The following is a 22,576-nucleotide window of genomic DNA, read 5'->3' as shown; positions in this document are numbered from 1 at the left end:
TACATTAACTGAGTTTTGATGTTCAACCTAGATGTCCATCAGCAGATGAATGGATAAGAAAGCTGTGGTACATATACACAATGGAGTATTACTCAGCCATTAAAAAGAATACATTTGAATCAGTTCTAATGAGGTGGATGAAACTGGAGCCGATTATACAGAGTGAAGTAAGCCAGAAAGAAAAACACAAATACAGTATACTAACGTATATATATGGAATTTAGAAAGATGCTAACAATAACCCTGTGTACGAGACAGCAAAAGAGACACTGATGTATAGAACAGTCTTATGGACTCTGTTGCAGAGGGAGAGGGTGGGAAGATTTGGGAGAATGGCATTGAAACATGTATAATATCATGTATGACACGAGTTGCCAGTCCAGGTTCGATGCACGATACTGGATGCTTGGGGCTAGTGCACTGGGACGACCCAGAGGGATGGTATGGGGAGGGAGGAGGGAGGAGGGTTCAGGATGGGGAACACATGTATACCTGTGGCGGATTCATTTTGATATTTGGCAAAACTAATACAATTTGTAAAGTTTAAAAATAAAATAAAATTTAAAAAAAAAAAAAAACAATCTTGAATTCCTGGGCTAAATCCCACTTAGTTATGGTATATAATTTTTTTTTTTTTGGTGGGGGGTGGGGGGGCTTTCCTGGTGGCTCAGACAGTAAAGAATCCGCCTGCAATGTGGGAGACCCGGGTTCGATCCCTGGGTTGGGAAGATCCCCTGGAGGAGGGAATGGCAACCCACTCCAGTATTCCTGCCTATGTGTGTTGCTGGAGTGAGTTTGCTAGTAGATTGCTGACTTTTGTATCTCTATTGTCGGTAGTTTTCTTTCCCTGTGATATTTTTGCCTGGTTTTAGTATCAGGATGATACTGGATTTCCTCCTCCTTGAATCACTTTGATATGAAACCTAGGAAATCACTCTTCCTTTATTCTCTCTCACCTTCTCCAACACCTATACTAGATCCTCTTCATCTCCCCAACCTCAAAATGTTGAATGCCCCAGGATGTGGGCTTTGCATCTCTTTCTTTTTTTCTCTCCATTTTCAATCCCTAGGTGATCTCATCCAGTCTCATGGTATTAAATACAATCTATATGCTGATACAATCTATATTTGGTATTAGATATACAATCCATATATGGTATTAAACACAATCTATATGCTCTCAGATTCATCTCTTCAGTTCAGACCTCTTCATGAACTCCAAAATTATATACATAACTACCTCCTCAACAATTCCCTATGACTACTTCAGTGATATCTTAATATAACCAATTTGGAATAAAAATAATTAAAGTCAGCATAGGTCCATGTGGTCGGGGTGGGGCTGGGTGTGGAATCTAGTGTAACCGAAGCTGAGTTCCAATTCCTTCTCCAAACTAGCTTCTCTCTCACTGTTTGTCCCCAGTTCAGTAAATAGCAATTTCATCCATCCAACTGCTCAGACCAAAATCCCTAAAGTCATCCTGGATCCCTCTCTTCCCACACTGCACACACAATCCATCAGCCAAACCCATCAGTCCAACTTTCAGCATAAATTCAGAGTCCAGCCACTTGTCAGCACTCCCTCTAAAACATCGCAGTCCCAGCTACCGCCATCTCTTGCCCGGACTATCACGAGAGCCTCCTGTTTCCTGCTTGCCACCCTGCCTCCTTAGAATTGATTCTCAACACATCAGAGTGATGCGTCAAAAATATTAGTCCAATCATGTGACTCCTCTGTTCAAAACTCTTCAGTGGCTTCCTAGTGAAAGCCAAAGCCTTAGGATGGCCTACAAGCTCCTTCAGGACCTGGCCTCCCATTACGGCTCTGACTTATGGCTCTCCTATCCCACTCTTTCTTACCTACCCCACCCCGGGGGTACAGGCCTCCCTATTCCCTAGAACACACTAGCCTCGGCAGGGCCTTGGAGCCTTTGCACTCGCCATCCCCTTTCCCCCCAGAACTTTCATGGTCTGGTGTGCACTGCCCTCAGGGCTCTGCTCAAGTATCACTGAATCTCCCGACCATCCTACCTGAAAACAGTAACCATCCCGTCCCTGTCCTAGGCCCCTTCATCCATACCCAGTTTCACTGTTTTCCACTGCAGTATCATCCTGTTTCTAAGACTGAATGAATGTTTCTAAGACAGAGGGCAGGCCTTTGCTTTGTTTCAGCCCCTCACAGAGCTCCAACAGACCTTTCTGTGATGATATGTGTATGTGTGTGCTCAGTCCTGTCTGACTGTCTGTGACCCCAAGGACTGTGGCCTGCCAGGATCCTCTGTCCATGGGATTTCCCAGGCAACAATACTAGAGTGGGTTGGCATTTCCTTCTCCTGGGGCACTTTCTGACCCAGGGATTGAACCCAAGTCTCTGGTATTGGCAGGTGGATTCTTTACCAATGAGCCACCTGGGAAGCCTCTGTGATGATGTAAATATTCACTATTTGCATTGTCCAGCACAATAGCCCCTAGCACATGTGGCTACAGCTCTTGATATGTGACTAGCATGACTGACAGACTGAATTTTCAACTTTATTTTAATTAATTAGCTACAACTGAAATTTAAATAGCTACATGTGGCCAGTGGCTACTGCATCAGATAGCACAGCCTAGAGCAACAGTTACTCGATAAATACATAGTTGATATTCACATATTTGCTGAATCAATTAATGGAAGGAAGAAAGAAATCTGAAAGACTTTTCTTCTCAACTTTTTATTACAGAAAATTAAAAAAAAATACACAGAGGTAGACTATGGCAAAACGAACCTTTAAGTACCCATCACCAACCTGAATGCTCTCCCCTTCACCCCCGGCCGGGAGCAGGAAGGTTTTATTATTACTTTCTGTAAGCAAGGGGAAGATCAGGGATCTTTCCCAAAGCAGTATCTCCCTGAAGGCTTCTCTAACCTGAAATAAGTTTCAGTGGATATCAGATTTGCAATACTGGCTTCTAAAAATCACTAAATTCTTGGAAAATAGTGAATTTATAATATTATTCAGAGTTTATATCTAACAGCATGTCTTAGGGTCTTTTACAAGTTACTGAGACATGACTTTAGGAATTAGGAGTCTGTTGAGAGAAAAACCTGTGTGCCAACAAGTATGTGAGGCACATTTGTGATAAGACAGCACTACAGAACTACATGGTTTTGTTTTGTTTAAACATTATTTATTTATTTGGCTGTGCCAGGTCTTAGCTGTGGCATCAAGGAATTTTAGTTGCGAAATGTGAACTCTTAGTTCGGCATGTAGGATCTAGTTCTCTGACCGGGGATCGAACCCAGGCCCCCTGCATTGGGAGCTCAGTCTTAGCTACATGTATGTTTTCATATCAAGGACCTGATTGCTCTCGTGCACCATTTATTTTCTTCATTTAAATTTTATTAAAGTCATACTCTGAAAGAGGAGCTATCTGACTACAAAATTGAGAATTCTGCTCTTGTTAGGATTCCCCCTGCTGGCTCAGACCTTAAAGAATCCACCTGCAATGCAGGAGACCCAGGTTCGATCCCTGGGTTGGGAAGATCCGCTGGAGAAGGGAATGGCTACCCACTCTTGTATTCCTGCCTGCAGAGGAACCTGGCGGGCTACAGTCCATGGGGTCGTAAAGAGTCAGACATGACTGAGTGACTAACACTTTCACTTTTGCTCTCATTAGATGACAAATTCCTCGGGCAGGGGTTTGTCTTATTAGTCTTTGTAAAACCAGCGTCTGGTATAGCAATTAGTGAAAGAAGCCCATAACCGCATGAAAGTGACACGTGTGAACTGTCACAGTATGAACAAATATTCTGGATCTTCAGTTTCCTAAACAGTTATGAATCTGAAAAGAAAACACTCAAATGGACTTTTAAGTGTGTCAGGTCAAAAGGCAGCGTAATATGCTAGCAAGTCAGGACTTCGCTGGTGGTCAAGAATCTGCCTGCCAATTCAAGGGACACAGGTTCAATCCCTGGTTGGGGAAGATCCCACATGCCTCAGAGCAACTAAACCCATGCGCCACAACTACTGAGCCGGCATGCTGCAGCTACTAAAGCCCCCACACCAGACCCCGCGGCCCCACAACTGGAGAAGCCGCTGAATGAGAAGCCATGCACCGCAGCCAAGACCCAGGGCAGCCACAAGTAAGTGAATAAGAAATAAGAAAATCAAACAGGGACTAACACCACCTGGATTTAAGTGTCTAAAGACGAGACGATCCTACCCTAGTCCCCTAGGCTCCAGTATAAAGACAGTTTGGAATGGACAATTTTCAGAGACACTATCTAACTTCAGAGCAATTAGGTTCTATGCTAGATCTACAATACACATAATTTTTAAAGCTGTTTATTAACTTCCCCTTTTATGCTAAGTCACTGTCCCTATAATTTACTTTTACAGTAAAGCTTTAAGAAGCTACATACACTGAATATAATTTAAAAACAAGACGACACCAGGCCCAGTTTGGTGAACAGATAGTGCCCCCTTTTCTAAAGTGCCAAACTCTTCGCTGGAGTCTACTCAAACACTGCTGGAATCCTGTGTCTAACACTTAACCAGCTCACACTGGGTTTAACATGAGTATAGAAAAGGCAATTTTGGCCACATATTTGCCTAGTAAACTACCACGGGACCACTTGCATTTGAAAAGTTTCTTTGATGGTTTGAGGCCAATTCTTCTTTCTTTCCTAGCTGGCTCCATCAAATGGAGCCTGTTTTAGGCTTTGTTCTGAGGTTTTACCTTTGTCTACACGAAGCAGTAGAACCAAAGTCATGCTCCGGTGTTTTTTTAAAGCAAGAGAACTGAAAGAAATGAGGGCCAGGCGTGTGTGCCTTCCCTTGACGCTGCTGTTTGATGAAATTTCTCGACCTTGCATTTAAAATGTGGCTTTTGTGTGTGCAGGCTCCATAATAGCAAGGCCACACTAGCTATCAAATGCCAATATTGATACTATCTTTGGGACTAAACACTGACAGACAGACAATGGAAACACAGAAACTAGAATGTATCTCAAATAAAATTCTTGTATAGATTCAAAACATAATCTTGTAATTATTAAAACTGGGGTTTAATTAGACATTGATATTGGTTTGGGGTTTGTTTTTTCAACTCCTTTATTACATCTTAAGAAACCTAACTGATTAACTCTCTGCTCTAACTTCAGCCATAATTTCAGTTTTCAAAATTATGCACTTCATATATACATCCTCTCTAAAGTCACCAAGAAGATATACATGTAATAAATTTTATCAAACTTTTAAGAAACACTATCCACATCTCAAATAGCAGCAACATCTCAAAGTCAAACTAAAAATGAAATACTGCTCTGAACAGATCTGTTTTCCAGCAACAAATTAAAAGGAGTAGGTTCCAATCAGACTTTAAAGCATATTCTCAGCCATCAACCGAACCACTGGAAAGACACATGCCAACAAGAACACTGTATGGCCGTTAACCATAGGAATGGCCTTACACATCCCTTATTCACACTACAATCTAAATGCATACAATTAAAGCTACCCTATCAGCCATCCATATTAATCACTCACCAATTTAACTAAAGTAAACCACCATGTCAGAAAGCTTGCCTCTTCTCTATTTCTTAACATTATCGACTTTTAATAGTTCACTGAATTAGTAATTACTTGTTTATGACATTATCAAATGTCTTAGACACATATGTCCAGCATGTGGCAGGGTCAGCTATAGACATGTCCTGATGGCAGATGAAAGGAAAAATTTAACCCATCAAAGTGGTCATCAAAAGAACAGAATCTATTATGTCTTTCTCCAGCTGCTCTTGGTTAAATTCAAAGTGACAGGACAAACCAAATCAAAACTAAACAGAGTTAGAAGCAACATATGAAACCCTAATGAACCCTCAGAAATCCAGGTATCGACCCGTCAATATCTAAGCTCAATTAGTCCTTTCAGAGCAAAATACCTCACGAGGTGACAAGAAACTAATTTGAGGTCTCGGCTATGAAAAGAACAAACCCAGTCACTTGCCAGGGCGCCACCGCCAGCGAGGCCGTGCTCCAGGGGCCACACGCCCCAGCTGAAGCCTGTACACTCAGAGCCTGTGCTCCGTACCAGGCGCCACCTCGAGGAGTCCACACACCACAACTGGGGAGCAGCTCCCGCTCACTGCAACTAGAGAAAGCCTGTGGGCAGCAATAATTAATTTAAAAAAAAATTTTTTTTTAATGCTTTAAAAAAAACTCAGTCACTTTATAGTCACTTTATAGCTTATTGCTAAGTACAGTCATAGCTCAACCTGGGAATCCTGGGAGGATGAAATGAAGACATGAGTCAAGTACCTGTCTAATCAGTCCAGGAACTGGCACGTTACTAGTGTTCAGTAAACATTAGTCCTTCCTCCGTTCTTTGAGAACTCAGGCCTATCGAGTCAAAAATCAACTTTAAATGGCAATATAGACAACATATCTTAAAAGCTGCTGCTGCTAAGTCTCTTCAGTCGTGTCCAACTCTGTGCAACCCTGTAGACAGCAGCCCACCAGGCTTCCCCGTCCCTGGGATTCTCTAGGCAAGAACACTGGAGTGGGCTGCCATTTCCTTCTCCAATGCATGAAAGTGAAAAGTGAAAGTGAAGTCACTCAGTCGTGTCCGACTCTAGCAACCCCATGACTGCGGCCTACCAGGCTCCTCCATCCATGGGATTTTCTAGGCAAAAGTACTCGAGTGGGGTGCCATAGTCTTCTCCAACCTTAAAAGCACTTAATGTCAAAAAAAAAAAAAAATAAAGTTGCAAATGGGATCATGAAAATGAACAATAGACACTGAAAACATGGCCCTTCCTTCATGGTCATTTGTAACCTTCATATTTTATGAAATAATCTCTAGGGATGAATTCTAACAACACCTGAGCCAGATGGGAGCTGATCCCACCAGCAAGTGAGAACTCAGCAACGTTTGAAGCCTGTCAACAGTTTCCCTCCTAAAATCGTCACCACTGGGCACACTCTGAGCTTTCAGCAACTCCAAACAAATCAGGAACACAACTAGAAGGTTAATTGTTTTCATTAAAATTGTTAAGAAACCAGGAGTTCAATAAATCATTTGCCTTCAAAGGGAGAAAAAAATTACTTTCTAACACAACATAATGTTTCTTCTGGTTCTAAGAAAATGAAGCTCAGTTATTTACAAAACGAAAAGCATAATACTATAGTGAAGTCTTCCTATGGCTCACAAATGAAATATTTAAGAAACAAAGGTATGGGAAGAACAGGGCTTGGCCTAAAAAATCTTGGATAGAGTACTAGTATGTGACTTTCAGTAAGTTACTTAATGTCTCAGGGACTCATTATTGTGAGGTTCTTTTCAGCTCAAAAGAAGTACCATTACAGTATCTGATACTCTCCAGTCCTCTCCCTACTCCATATGTATTTGCTTATACATACACATACACACTCTCATGTACCTTTATTAAATAACACAGACATATTTTTTAAGTTGTAGTGATTTAAGGCCCATTATGAAACAAAGAGAGTGAGAGTGTATGTATTCTGACCCTGAACACCATTCTCAGTGGTGAGGGCCATTTACACAGCCTCGAGACACATGACTTAACCAAGTAAGCCTTTAAACCCTTACAATGAAACATTAAAATTCAATGTGGCTATAATCTCTTCCTTACAAAACATGGACCCAAAGAGTCTGGCTTCAAGTATGGTTAAAAAAAAAAAAAAAGGCGAAACGTTATTATATTCACCACCAAGCTCTTCCAAACAACCCACCGCATCAAAAAACACAAATGAAAACTCACAGCCCATTGTAATACATTGTACCACTTCTGAATGCAACACTTAGCTCAGGCTTACTACCCTGACAAATAAAGGAAAGCACTTTATGAAGCCAATTTAATTGGGAGGTGACAGAAAACATACAGCCATTTTCTTTAGCCTTATCATTGAATTGGCTTCAGCTCCAATCTCTGGTAAATCCCACTCAACAGAAGAAATTAACCAGGTCAGCAGAACAGGTGCTACGTTGTGTCTGTCAAGGGCCTGGCATCACCACAATTACTTGCACACAATGAAGCGGTAATCTTTACAGATCATCTCTCCCAAGAAGCATATTGGGGGAGGGGGGGGAAAACTGAAGGCAGGCGGGGGATGGGGTTGGGGGGAGGGGAAGTGGGGGGGTAGTTCGAAGAAGAAGAGGAATAGGAGGCAAAGAGAAAAGGCAAGAAAAGAAAATGAATGTGCAGCTGCCTGGCGGCTCAGCAGATGTCGACTGTGATGTACGAGGCTGGGATAAGCTGTCGTAGCCTGCTGCCAAAGAGTGGTAAGTGATTAAAGCCTGCACACTTCTAAGCACCATATTTAGAATCTGCGGGGTTTCAAGCCTTGCACCCATTCCTTGCTGTGCTGCCAGATGTTGGCAACTGGTCCAGCTCCTACTGACTGTGCGTGGATGGCAGCAGTTGGTGCGGCAGCAAAGCAATCTGGAATGCTTCCGGAGATGCTGTACATTCACAAGTGTCACCCATCATTCACCTTTACAGAAGGCTGAAACAACTCCAATTTGCTGCCACTTCCCTCTTGGGAAACAGCCAAGATAAAGTTGTGCCTGGCAGCCCCATTTGTTTCACTCAGGTGTTTCAGCTGCTTCGCTGACCTCTATTAGTTTAAGTTTTAATTTAGATTAACCCCAGCACCCCAATTAACCAGCAAGGGGAAAAGCGAAGATGTGACTAGTCATAACTGAAATCAGAATTTATCGAAGTTAAAATTATTAATTGGGATGAAGGGCCAATCAAGTAATGCTATTTCTTTTTAAGCAGACCTCCAGGCCAAAAAAAAAAAATCTTTCAGACTAAGGATTGCCAGTGGAAGCAGCTTCCCCCAGTAATTTCAGTTTATTTCATTAGGTCTATTTAATTTATGATGCACTTTCTATCGAACAATGTACACTTCAATTAATGAAGACTGGAACATTTTGGATTGTCTCCCATGATCTCACACATTCACACAGCATTAGTATCCCATGTCAGGTACTCTCTTAGACAGTCTAGAGCAAAACAGAGTTCCCCACTCTTCTGACAAATGGACATTATAATAGAAAAAAAGGAAAAAAGAATCAAGACCTCTGACTGGGAACACCTGGGGCCACACACCAATCCTCTTGCCTCCACCCTCTCATCATTACTTTTAAGATGCACAGCAATAATTTTATGGAACATCAGAGTGAGAGTGAACAGCAAGATTAATTTTAAAATATCTCTCTCTCTTTTTTAGGGCAAAACCAGAGGTTTCCTCAATACAGAATCACTTTTTCTACTTTCTTCACAGTGTAGTTTTCTGTGTTCCTTCCTTCATACTTCCATATACTACACAGGACCATCATTACAGCTACACCCCCAACAAGCATTTGAAAAGTCTTCCATAAAAGTTAACAAGGATCATTGTGACAAATAATGACTCAACCAAAACTGAACAGCATCCCTGACTCTCTAGAGCTAGAGAGGGGACAGCCTACAGCACGTTTCATTAAGATGTATGACTGATAAGAGACCCAGGATTAGAGGAAATTATTTTAGTTCTTTAGACTAGCCCAGATTTTAGTCTACCTAGATGGTACAACCGTCATCAGAAAGATCAGCACGACAGCAGATGGCAGGGGCAGAGCAAGAACAGGGGGAATGACTGTGAGGAGACACTGAGAACTGGACTAGATTTCAACCTCTAGCAATTCCTTCTGTTTTCAAAGCACTACACTATTATTATAATCAACAGTGGCAGGCAACCTCAATATGTACCTAACTGATTTGAACATGCACACACACAAGGAAGTTTTAAGAGAAGAGATGTAATATGACAGAAGCAGAAGCACAATTCAAGAATTCTGGGATTCTGGCCTTTCAACCCCATGTCCTTACCTGCTAGTAACAGGACAAGAAACCAAACAAAAAATAAATCCTCCAGGAACATCATCAAAAGTGGCTGAGAGAAAATAAGTCACCTGATGCAAAGACACTGAAACTGTTCTACAGTAACTTACACTCTGTAACAACTAACAAAGAAGCTGTAGCTATTTTCATTTCAGGAGGAAAAATATAAAACCAAAGTAACACATCTAGAACTACACAGCAAGTCGATTCTGAGTACATGTTCAGAAACCCTGTCTGACTCTATCCTTCTAAGGTAAGATAGCTACCTTTAGGTCAGAGAATTCTATCAGGTGTCTTAAAATGCTAAAGCCTGATTTATAACAAAAGAACAGAGTGTAAAAATCATACCTGGTGATAAAAGTCATCATCATCAAAGATTTCTTCATCCAAGTCCTTCAGGTGGGCATTGGCAGGGGCCTCAGGAAGGATCTCCTACATCAGCGAGAAGGAAAAAGTGAATCCCAATGAGGTTAACAAAGTAATGCAGTGACTATAAAGAATGTGTAGAACAGTAAAACCACTATCTTCCTTAAGATATAAAGAGCTCTCACAATTAAAGAACAAAAATAATGCTGTTGAAAAATGGGCAAAACATTAATAGGCACTTGACAGAAAAAACACAAATACTCAATGGTTATATGAAAATATATTTAATCTCATTCTAATACAAGCAAATTGAGATGAAAAAACATCATTTTTCATCTCCAAAACAGGCAATCTTCAGTAATGGAAAATACACCAGCCTTTTTGAGGCAATTTTACAACATCTATCAGAATTTAAAATGCATATTCTCCTTAATATTTCCACTTCTAAAAGTGTATCCACATGTTCACATAAAAACAAAAGCATATAAATGCTCAGGAATGTTTCTTATAGCACTGTTTCTAAAACTAGAGAAAACATAAATATCCACTGTTCAAATAAATTCTAGCACACATCCATACAATGGAATACTCTAGCCATTAGAAAAAATGAGGTAGATCTCTACGTAATAGCCTGGAAAAATATCTAGAATAATTTAGAAAGCTGTAAGATTGTATGTATAACTTATATATTTATACACACATATATATCCATCCCATTTAGTTAAAAAAAAATAGACAATTTTTTTTTGTTTTTTTTGGCCATGCCGTGCAGGCTATGTGGGATCTTAGTTCCCCAACCAGGGACTGAACCCATGCCCACTGCATTGGGAGCATGGGGTCTTAACCACTGGGCCAGGAGGAAAGTTCCAAAAACCATATTTTTATGAATGCATTATGTGTTATGTGTGTGTGTGTGTGTGTGTGTAGAAAATACCTAAAACCTTGTTACAACTATGAACATTGGTTAAACCTAAGGAGTGGAATTTTCAGACTAGGGGAATTTTACTTTTCATTTAAAATTCTTCTGAACTTAAGAAATACATATTAAGTATATATTTCTATTATAAATAAAACAGTTTCCTTTAGACAGAAGAATCTGCCTCTTCCAATTCTGGATCCTTTCCTGGAGCATATAAACATGCAAAGGAAAGTCTAAAGTACACACTCAACTCAATATTAGTGCTTCTAAAGAAGAAGCTTTAAAACTGAATTTTAAAAACTGAATTACAAATGCTTCCATGACCAGACTCATATCAAACTCAAAATTAAGAGAAGGCTATACACAAGTTAATAATAGCTTTATTCATTATTATTTTTTGTTTAGGAGAAAGAGTGGCTTTATTTCTTTGCCAGGCAAAGGGGTAACACACTAGTCTAGCACCTCAAGAACTGTGCCCCAGTGGCTTCATTTTTTAAAAACTTTCCCCTCTGACATCATCTCAGTTTCTCAAACAAAGCAGTGCTTTTTTCCCCCCTTTCTTTCGTTTATTTCTTATACCCCAAGGAATACCTACAAGGAGGTGAGCAGATCGTCCAGTTAATTAGCCTCCTTTAGGAACTGCTCCCGTAATCACCATGCATCAGAGTCCTTACCGGCTGCCCTGGCAGACTCTCCGGGACAGGCTGGACTGCTGGCTCAGGTTTGCCAAGAACTCTGTAGACAGAACGCTTGGTCTGTGTCCTTCGAAGTAATCTTTCTTTGTCCATCAGAATATGATCGATCTGAGTCAAGATTGAGCGTTCAAAGGCACCAAAACCCTGCAACAATATCAACCAGTGTCAGATAACGCGCAAAGTCTCTGCAGAAGCCAGCGACGTTGGTTTCTATATCTTTCTGTGTCAGCAGAGAAACAGACAATCCTCTTTCCAGGAGGGGCTTTCGGTTAAAGGCTGAGTGGGTGAATGGCTGTGATTGTTCTCAGAAAAAAACTAAAAATTAGTCTTAAGCAGGTCACATTTCTTTCCTATACACAGAGATTAACTTCTGCTCCTTTAATATTAATTGTGGTAAAATCCGTTTCTTTAAGGTATTTTGTTTTTCCAACACTTACAAGGCCACCATTTCTAGACTTAAAACACTCCTTACTAATAAAGTTGAAAACCCACGCCTGAATGGTATAAACCTCAGTGGTAGGAGTTCAGTAAATTTTTCCACAGAGATGACGGATGACTACCACATCAAGGCATCATCCATATAAGGGAGCTGTAGCTCCCATTTCTCACAGCCGCTTCAGGTTGCCACGACCTGCCTCACACACTCACATACACACACACACAGGCACCCACGCTTGCCTTCCCCAGTTTTCCAGAAGCCAGCTTGGTCTTATCGTGCCACTTCTGGAGCGTGCGGTTCCTATAGACAGTGAAGTCGGCGAAGCGCTTCGCCATGAAGCTGGGGTAGTCCTCCGTCTCCAGCTTCCTCTTTGTCGGGGCCCTCCTCTGCGGCTTCTTCTTCTCTACGAGCTCTTCATCATCACTGGAAATCTCCTCTTCACTGGAAAACCCAGTAAGAATCCAATGTAAATAAACGTTACCTGAGTAAAACCTAGGCCCATGTGCAGTCAGGAGTATTCCCTGGTGGCCCAGTGGCTAAGACTGCGCTCCCAAAGCAGGGGGCCCAGGTTCGATACCTGGTCAGGGAACTTGATACCACGTGTGGCAACTAAAGATCCCACGCAGCCAAACAAATAAATTAAAAAAAAAATTTTTTTTTTAAAGAGTATGGCTTTTTTCTGTTGTAAGAGAGCATTCACACAGTCAAACAAAAACTTCTGTACTTTTTCAAATAAACATAAAAATAGGTGGTTTCAAAAATATTTTTAAAAGGTAAGAAAACCATAAAAGTAAATGAGGTTGTTAAAAACATTATTAGAAATGCACATGAACCAGGCCTATACTGTTATAGCAGGGTCTTTAAAAATTAAACACATAATCATACTTTTATGACCTTAATCCCCAAATCAATAAGGGGAATATGTCTCTCTGTAACCAATTGTTCGGGAAAGCTGAATAGTATTAGTCGAACCAAATGAAGAGAAGCAGAATGTGAAGAAAACTCAAAGCGATAGGCCACAGAACCCAAGCTAGACTGCAATGCCCTCAACCGCCTGAGAACGTAGCCTCCAGTTAGAACCCGCTGCACTCTATGGACTGCCGACCCCAACACACAGGAAGTGCTTCCTACAAGAGAGCTCCTCTCCTCTGTCCTTCAAACTAACTCAGTGGAAAGGAGTGGAGCGGAAGAGAAGTGCAACGGAAAACAACAGGCAGGTACCACTTGCAGCAGGCTCAGCCAGAGGGAGAGGTCAAGGAGGCGGGTGACCCTTCATCAGGTGTGATCATTTCAGGAAGGGAAAAAAAAGTTTATTCTGCTATTTTCCAAAAGGTTTCCACCAGTCAAAATAACTGCCTCTTCCCTTACTAAAAAGTCGATGGTTGCAACTGGCAATTCCATGTATGGGCAACAAAGGGCTTCGTAAACATCAATTATGCATTCATACTAAAAATGTGCTTTCACCAATAATTTCACTAGATCTAAAAAACAAGGCAAGTTTGGGGAATTCCCTAGTGGTCCAGTGGTTAAGCCTCAGTGATCTCACTGCCAGGGCTCTGGGTTTGATCCTTAGTCGAGGAACTAAGATCCCACAAGCCGAGAGGTGCAGCCCCCAACCCCCAGAGGCAAGTTTTTTGCAGAAGCTTACAAAGGTAACTGGGCTCCCTAGGTGGCTCAGTGGTGAAGAATACACCTGCAATGCAGGAGACACAGGTTGATCCCTGGGTTGGGAAGATCCCTTGGAGGAGGGAATGGCAACCCACTCCAGGATTCTTGCCTGCAGAATCCCATGGACAGAGAAGCCTGGCAGGCTACAGTCCACGGGGTCACAAAAAAGTTGGACACAACCTAGCGACTGAGCATGCACACATGCACAAACACAATTAGGCACAACTACACATAAAAATCCAAAAGATAATTTCCAATTTATATGCCATCCTGGCTACCAATTAAATGTGAGAGGCTCTTTCTATTAATAGTTTACTAACATTAAGAAGTCTGATATCTTCTGGAAGGACCTGACTTTATAAACAGTGGGAAAATATTCAGATGAAAAGACAGATTCCATAGTTCCATTCCTCCTTACCTTTCTGCTTTGGGTTTTGTCCCATCTACGAGATACCTAGTGTCTGGGTACTGGAAAAGCAACTCTTCCTGGAGATCTACCAATGACCTCAACAGTGCTTTAAGTGCCTTGTGACCTGGGAAATAAAGCAGGGAAAAGGAACAGTTAATTACCTACAGTGCTCCAAAGCAGGTGATGCCTCTGACGCCTGCCTCCCGAGTAGTACTGGCTGGGCGGGAGAGGAGTACAGGACTGGCCGGGCCTAAGAACTCTCTGAAATGCAGAATTCCTGAAAGGAAATAGTAACAGTGCCTACCTCCTAGAGTCCTTGTGGAGAACAGGCAAGGAAACATGTGTAAGAAACTTAAAACATCTGCAATAAGTTCTGAGTTCTTAAATTTACTAAGTTTGACAAAATCCTTCCTTGTCTGTCATCATAAGCAATCATTTTCTTCCTCTGGTGTTATCTCAGTTATCCTTCTACAGTTGCCTCTTGGATTATCCCTTTATCAACTGGCTCCTTAAGTAATACCTTCTCTTTTCCCCCCAGAAGCACAACTTAGTCCTAGGATTCCTATCACCACCACCTCCCTTCCCTGAGAGATCTTCTCTGCCTCTGGTGTGAGCTGCCACCTCATTCATTTGGTCTCTCAGTGTATGCTATGCTATACTATGCTAAGTCACTTCAGTCATGTCCGACTCTGTGGGACCCCGTAGATGGCAGCCCACCAGGCTCCCCCGTCCCTGGGATTCTCCAGGCAAGAACAGTGGAGTGGGCTGCCATTTCCTTCTCCAATGCATGAAAGTGAAAAGTGAAAGTGAAGTTGCTCAGTTGTGTCCGACTCTTGGCGACCCCATGGACTGCAGCCTGACAGGCTCCTCCGTCCATGGGATTTTCCAAGCAAGAGTACTGGAGTGGGGTGCCATTGTCTTCTCCGCTCTCAGCATATACCCTTATGGAAAGTTCCTGTTCATGAACACACACCCAAGTTAATGACTTCCTGTTCGCAATACAGTGATCGCTCTGTATCCTCACGGGATTGGTTCCAGGGCCTCTCCCCCTGGGTAGCAAAAATCCACAGGTGCTCAAGTCCCTTCCTTATATCAAAGGGCCTAATTTGCATATAACCCATATAACCTACCCATATCCTCACACATACTTCAAATCATCTCTAGATTACTTATAACAACTAGTATAATGTCAATGTTACATAAATTGTTGTGAATATGATACAAATACTGTGGAAATGGTTGTCAAGAGTGCTGCAAATTTTCGGAACTTTCTGACATTTTTTTTTCTTTCTTTTTTTTTCTTCTGTACTTTTTTTTTTTTTTAACTTACAATATTGTATTACTTTTGCCAAATATCAAAATGAATCCGCCACAGGTATACCCGCGTTCCCCATCCTGAACCCTCCTCCCTCCTCCCTCCCCTACCCTCCCTCTGGGTCGTCCCAGTGCACCAGCCCCAAGCATCCAGTACCGTGCATCGAACCTGGACTGGCGACTCGTTTCATACATGATATTATACATGTTTCAATGCTATTCTCCCAAATCTCCCCACCCTCTCCGTCTCCCACAGAGTCCATAAGATTGATCTATACATCGGTGTCTCTTTTGCTGTCTCGTACACAGGGTTATTGTTACCATCTTTCTAAATTCCATATGTATGTGTTAGTATACTGTATTGGTGTTTTTCTTTCTGGCTTACTTCACTCTGTATAATAGGTTCCAGTTTTATCCATCTCATTAGAACTGATTCAAATGTATTCTTTTTAATGGCTGAGTAATACTCCATTGTGTATATGTACCACAGCTTTCTTATCCATTCATCTGCTGATGGGCATCTAGGTTGCTTCCATGTCCTGGCTATTATAAACAGTGCTGCGATGAACATTGGGGTACACGTGTCTCTTTCCCTTCTGGTTTCCTCAGTGTGTATGCCCAGCAGTGGGATTGCTGGATCATAAGGCAGTTCTATTTCCAGTTTTTTAAGGAATCTCCACACTAGTTTCTTTCCAAATATCGTTGGTTCAAAGTTGGCTGGATGCAGGGATATGGAACCCCAGGCTCTGGATCGATCAGTGTACTGAATTGTGTATTGGAAATCTGCTCATCGGGCACGTGTTCTCACCCAGTTCTCACAGCCAACAGGATGTATTCATAATAAAGCTGGTCGGGATCAAGTGTAACGTCTACGACCAAGAACTTTCAGAATAAAAACTGGCTCTCTGAGAAACACACTCTTACCTTCCTTATCAGCATAATCCTACTAATCCTACTAAAGGGGCTAACTAGACGTTGATAATTACTAGATATGTTTTGATAGCATTCAGACATCTCTTTATAATCAAACTCTCACATTTCCAGCAACTAAGAAAATCTCCACTTGGATGCTCCATCACTCCCTCAAACACCCCACGTCAGAAACAAAAGTTTTTTCTTCCAATCCAATCCTTCTCCTTTGTCTGCTTCTCTCGTCTCTGTTTAATTTTCATAGGCGATCACTGACATTTTGGTGCCGGTATTCAGTATATTCGATCAGTGGCTAAATCCTGTGTTTTCCATATGTATTATCACTAAGAGTTGTCCATTTGTCTCTGGCTATGCTTCTATCAGTCCTTCCCTCTTTCCCTTAAGGAAACATAATCTTCTTTCAAGCATCCTGACTCTCATTTAGCAGACCTTACATTCATTTCTTGGGCTTTATTTCATTCATTCATTTTGTGGCTCATTCAGTAAAGAATCTGCCTGCAATGCAGGAGACCCAGGTTCAATCCCTGGGTCGGGAAGCTCCCCTGGAGGAGGGCATGGCAACCCACTCCAGTATTCATTCTTGCCTGCAGAATCCCATGGACAGAGGAGCCTGGCGGGCTGCAGTTCATAGGGTCGCACAGAGTCGGATACGGCTGAAGCGACTAAGCAGCAGCAGCAGCAGCAGCACATTCATTTCTGTTCACATTTCAGACTAACCAGCTCACACAAACTTCCGTTTATCTGATTTTTATCAATTTGATTCTAACTCTTCTGCTTCTGCTGAGTAACTTCCTCACTATTTTGCATCCCAACCTATTTTATCACTGGGACACCAACACATGACTCAGACCAGTTCTCCAAACAGATCATGCTGTAGCACCCCATTTCACTGTAAGGCTAAGAGCTTACCTGAGAAAGTCCCCCTGAATTGGTCAGAAGGAACTCAGTGACCTAGCAGCTCCTTTGCATTCCTCCAATAATCTCCATATAAGACTATATAAATACAACTTCCCTGTTTATAAATAGCGTAAGATCCTTGATCATTTATCATTTATAAATTCCATATTCTAATCCTTTTATAATCAGTACATATCCATATCACTTGGGAGGACCTGCAATATCTGAAGAAATCCAAAATGCCTTGTGTTCCAACCCAAGATTCTCAACCCGTTGCTCTGAATTTTAACAAAACTTTCCACCAAATATAATGATAAAAAATTATTCTCAAGAGGAAAAAATAATACAGAATTATTCCTCTGATAGTTTTAGGGAAATGGATTAAGTAAAAACAGATGAGAAGTAGGCAAGAAGAAAAAAAAGAATAAAGACATAACAATTTTTTCTTTTTTAGGTCACATCACACAGCATGTATGATCTGAGTTCCCTGACCAGGCATCAAACCTGTACCCTCTGCATTGGAAGGGCAGAGTCTTAACCACTGGATCACCAGAGAAGTCTTAGACATAACAATTTTAAAGACAAGAATTACTTTAAAGTCTAAATGTGCTAAGTGTGTAACTTCCCAGACAGCTCAGCCAGTAAAGAATCTGCCTTCAATGCAGGAGACACAGGTTCTATCCCTGGATCAGGAAAGCTTCCTCTGGAGGAGGAAACGGCAACCCACTCCAGTACTCTTGCCCAGAGAATCCCATGGACAGCGGAGCCTGGCAGCTACAGTCCACGGGGCATCAAAGAGTTAGACACGACTGAAGCAACGTAGCACACGTGCACGTGGTAAGCGTAACTGGGATGATGCAAAAGTATGTGTGTGTGTACGGAAAATAATTACAATAGTGAGGAAAGCAAAGAATAAAAATGGCACCTACAAACACTATGTTACCATCAGTGAGCACCTATGAAAACAGCTGACAATTATAAACAGAGAGCCCATAACAGCTAAGGTTCTGAAAGTATGTTATAGCAAGAAACTTAAGAAAATACAAGAGACACTAACACTTGTAAGGAAGCCCATGAAAACAGAAATCTCATCTCATCCCAATTCTATGCAAGTATGAACCATTGTTTTTACTCCTTTTCGAGAAACAGCTATTTGTAAGACAGCCCATATTCTCCAAAGTGAAACCACAAATCAATTTTGCATCTGCAAAGTGGTCCTCAAAATTCCCAAGACTAAATCTTGAAAATATTAGGCTATGTGAAATAAGCCAGTTGCAAAAAGACATATATTGTGTGATTATGCTTACAGGAGGAACCTAAAACTACAGTCAAATTCACAGACAGAAAACAGAAGAGTGGCTGCGGAGAGGTGGGGATGGGGACTTCCTGTTCAATGGACACAAAGTTTCAGCTTGGGATGAGAAAAAAGTTTTCGGAATGGACAGTAGTGATGATGGTGGCAGGACAAGGTGAATATACTGGCGATTGAGCTGTACTCTTTAAGGCTGAAGTAATAATAACTCTACCTCCCCAGTCTATCTCTACACAGAAAAAGTCATCTACAATCCTTCGGTCTGGCGCCTAGTCTGAAAGAACAACGGAATGTTACTCAGCCTTAAAAAGGAGGGGAATTCTGACACATGCCACAACATGGATGAGCCTTGAGGACACTGTGCTCAGTGAAATAAGTCAGTCACAGAAGGACAAATACTGTATCATCCCACTTATACGAGGTATCTGCTGCTGCTGCTACTGCTGCTAAGTCGCTTCAGTCGTGTCCGACTCTGTGTGACCCCGTAGACGGCAGCCCACTAGGCTCCCCCATCCCTGGGATTCTCCAGGCAAGAGTACTTAAGTGGGTTGCCATTTCCTTCTCCAATGCATGAAAGTGAAAAGTGAAAGTGAAGTCGCTCAGTCGTGCCCGACTCTTAGCAACCCCATGGACTGCAGCCTACCAGGCTCCTCGGTCCATGGGATTTTCCAGGCAAGAGTACTGGAGTGGGGTGCCATTGCCTTCTCCAGTATACGAGGTATGTAGAGTAGTCTAATTCATAAAAACAGAGAGGAGAATGGTGCGTGTCAAGGGTTGGGGGGAGAGGGAAATGGAGAATTCTCATGTAATGGGTACAGGGTTTTAGTTTCACAAAATCAAAAAGTTCTGGCGATTGGATGTACAACAATGTAATTATACTTAACATTATTGCACTGTACACTTAGAATGGTAATTTTCATGCTATGTATCTTTTTGCCACAATAAAAAATAATTATAAGAACAGGAAAAACAAGTACTTGTCCCTTACTTCCTCCAAGTACCACGTGTCCATGATCTAAAATAGGAGATCAAGAACCATGCAGAGAAGCAGCTGCAAGGCAGTCCATAATGTTTACGGCTGCTTGCCTCCAACAAGCAAGTCATAATTTGACTCTCACATGTAACATAACCAAGAATTGTGAAAACATCCAACACAGAGACCACTACTTTTAAGGGCCACTTTCAAGTAGCTACACAAGCCCTTTTATTTTGCTCAAGTCAGTTTAAAAAAATCCATTGCAGATATATTAGACAGCATATCAATCCAACGAGAAGGCACAGAGCCAATATCAGTAAATCAAAGTGTGCCTTTCTGTTAATACTCTCTCATACGTCGTCATTTTATACACCCCTTCACCCAGTCAGAAAGTAGCCCTGAAGTATTTAAGCTCCATTCAGGGATAGCACCACCATGCATCAAAGTGTCAGGAGACCTACCAGAGATGAAATCTGCAATTCTGTGCTTCTAACCACCACCACCACCACCAAAAAAAAAAAAAGTTTATCAAAGTCAAGTCATCAGTGGTCAATACATGGACAACCTCCTCTAAAGAGATTTAGAAGCCAGAACCCAATTCTCGTTTCTTTGCACTATTACGGTCACACTTCCTTCCAGTGAAGTTTTATGTAAAACCTGAAGAAACAGTGAGCAATCCTCTGCTGGACGCGGCAGGCTCCCTCGAAGCCACAGTTGACCCGGGTGAGGAAAGACGCTCCCCTGAAGGCTCAGATCCCACAGTGAGTTCTTCCAGCCCCAGACCAAAACGAACCAAACCAAAGAACTCTATCACTCATACAAAGTTGAATTCCACTTGTTCAACCCTATGAATCATCAAGGGAATGGAATCAACACTTTGTAATTCACCTCTGGTTTCTCTGCCAGAGTTCAAAGCTAAGAAAAGCAGCAGAGATGCATGCGTACTGTCTTCTCTCTCCCCTCTGGCACGTGGCCACAAAGCAAACAGAGACTGGCAAGGACACATATGTTTATTTTGTCCTACCTGGTCCATTTCCAGAGGCCTTTGCCTTACGAGGAGATTAAGAAGGACACATGACTGACCTCATTACCAAGACTCAAACTAAGCACCCGGGCACCAGCCTTAGAAATAATTTCCCAAGTAAAGAATAAATGGAAAGAGTATTTTACTGAGGGCTAGGAGCCCTGGATTTGAACAGAAACTATCCCTAACTAGTCATTTTCCACTGAGTGGACCCCCCCATTTAATCTCTTCGAGTCTCAACAATCTCATCTACACCATGCAGATAATCCTTTGCCTGGTTATCTTGCAGAACTAAGGCGAAAAATAACAAATGCTTGTATATATTAAGGTATGCTGCAAATGTTTAAATGCTATAAAATATAAAGTATATTACTATCACAAAATCGGCATCTTTCACACAGCGAAAACCTCGGGCTCTGCTTGCTGTGATCTACAGTGCTAAGACAGAACTAGTATTCATACATTCCCACATTAAGTATTCATTTACATGCTGCCCATATGCAAGCATTCTATATATAAAATGTCACCAATCTAAAAACCATTTTCACCTAACAGCTTTATTTTTTTCCTTGATTCATCTAGGCTGTTCGACATAAACAAAACTGGAGGCAGAGAATAAGTTTGGACATGGGCACACAGTTCGTTAATTAGATTATAAACCAATAAGTAAAACTTCTGGTGAGGAGATGGAGGGCAATGGGGACAGCAAATGCATAAAGTAAAATAAGCTCGCCTTAGCAGTTTTTAAATATCCACACCATTGTTTTTAAAGCAAATATGCAAACATACAATTATTTATGTGCAAGTATATATAAACGCCTACATTCCTCTTATTCCCGGATATATACATTAAGCTAGAAGGTACAATTGCAAGAACAGTTTTTCCCCCCCTTCTTCTAAAGTAACTCTAGAACTGCAGCTAAACTATAGGTCAAAATGACACACGCTGTATTGGCCTGAGAACAATACTTTTCATTCAAATCCACACAAGCCTGCCACTTGCACTAGTCATCCCTGGCAATTAATCCCCCCAGAAAGACGTTTGATTAAATCTTTTCAAGCAAATCCTTTGCTTTGCTTTTGTTAGTTCACTTCTTGTCAACATCTATTAAAATATGCCTTTAATTCTCCCACAATCTTAAAAAACACCGATTCCACTGTCTTCAACTTTAATCAACTGTATGGCCAGCATTTTTCATTTCATAATAACGTGCTGCTTGGAATTCAAGAGGCAGGCCCGGCATCAATCATCTGGTAAGAATTTTTCCACTGCAATAAATATGCAAATGAGGAGAGCCAGTCAGTCGTATTTCAGGCCCGACTTGCTAGTGTTTTAAAAAAGACACAAATTTATTAATTGCCGGTGGCCAGAGGAATCCTATTACTTTGGGCATTGATTACAAAGCTGTGTGAGTGATTATTGTGCAACTCGCGGGCTACCCAGGCATGAGGAAAAATTATTAAAGCAAGGCAGAGATTATCAACTCGGAATAACAATAAGCCTTAACATTTAGGCCCTAACTTCTTCAACAAAGAATTACGTGAAGGCTCCACTGTATCATAATTCCGAATTCTGTCAGTATTACTGTTTGGGCTTGTTCTATATTCCAAAAGCAGGATGCCGTTACCACTAAGACAGAGCACTGCAGGTTACAGATTCCTTAACACCCACCATGTGGATGAGTCAATATCATTTCCAACGTGAGCCCAAGTAGAATTTTTATACATTCAT

At 41.6% G+C, this 22,576-nt stretch overlaps 1 protein-coding gene across 2 annotated transcripts in view; it reads right to left on the bottom strand.

The window, feature by feature from the left end:
• AATF (apoptosis antagonizing transcription factor) overlaps nucleotides 1-22,576 on the bottom strand; it is a 108,058-nt gene that overhangs the window by 50,654 nt on the left and 34,828 nt on the right. For both annotated transcript variants that reach the window (XM_002695618.7, XM_005220045.5), the window contains exons 5-8: nucleotides 14,401-14,515; nucleotides 12,554-12,755; nucleotides 11,855-12,019; nucleotides 10,244-10,327 (exon numbers count right to left, since the gene is read on the bottom strand). In XM_002695618.7, coding sequence (XP_002695664.3) covers nucleotides 10,244-10,327; nucleotides 11,855-12,019; nucleotides 12,554-12,755; nucleotides 14,401-14,515 — 566 coding nt within the window. The remainder of the gene's footprint in view (nucleotides 1-10,243; nucleotides 10,328-11,854; nucleotides 12,020-12,553; nucleotides 12,756-14,400; nucleotides 14,516-22,576) is intronic.

Source organism: Bos taurus, chromosome 19, assembly GCF_002263795.3.
Source record: "Bos taurus isolate L1 Dominette 01449 registration number 42190680 breed Hereford chromosome 19, ARS-UCD2.0, whole genome shotgun sequence".
NCBI classification, from domain to species: domain Eukaryota; kingdom Metazoa; phylum Chordata; class Mammalia; order Artiodactyla; family Bovidae; genus Bos; species Bos taurus.
This window is presented reverse-complemented; position numbering and strand designations above follow the sequence as displayed.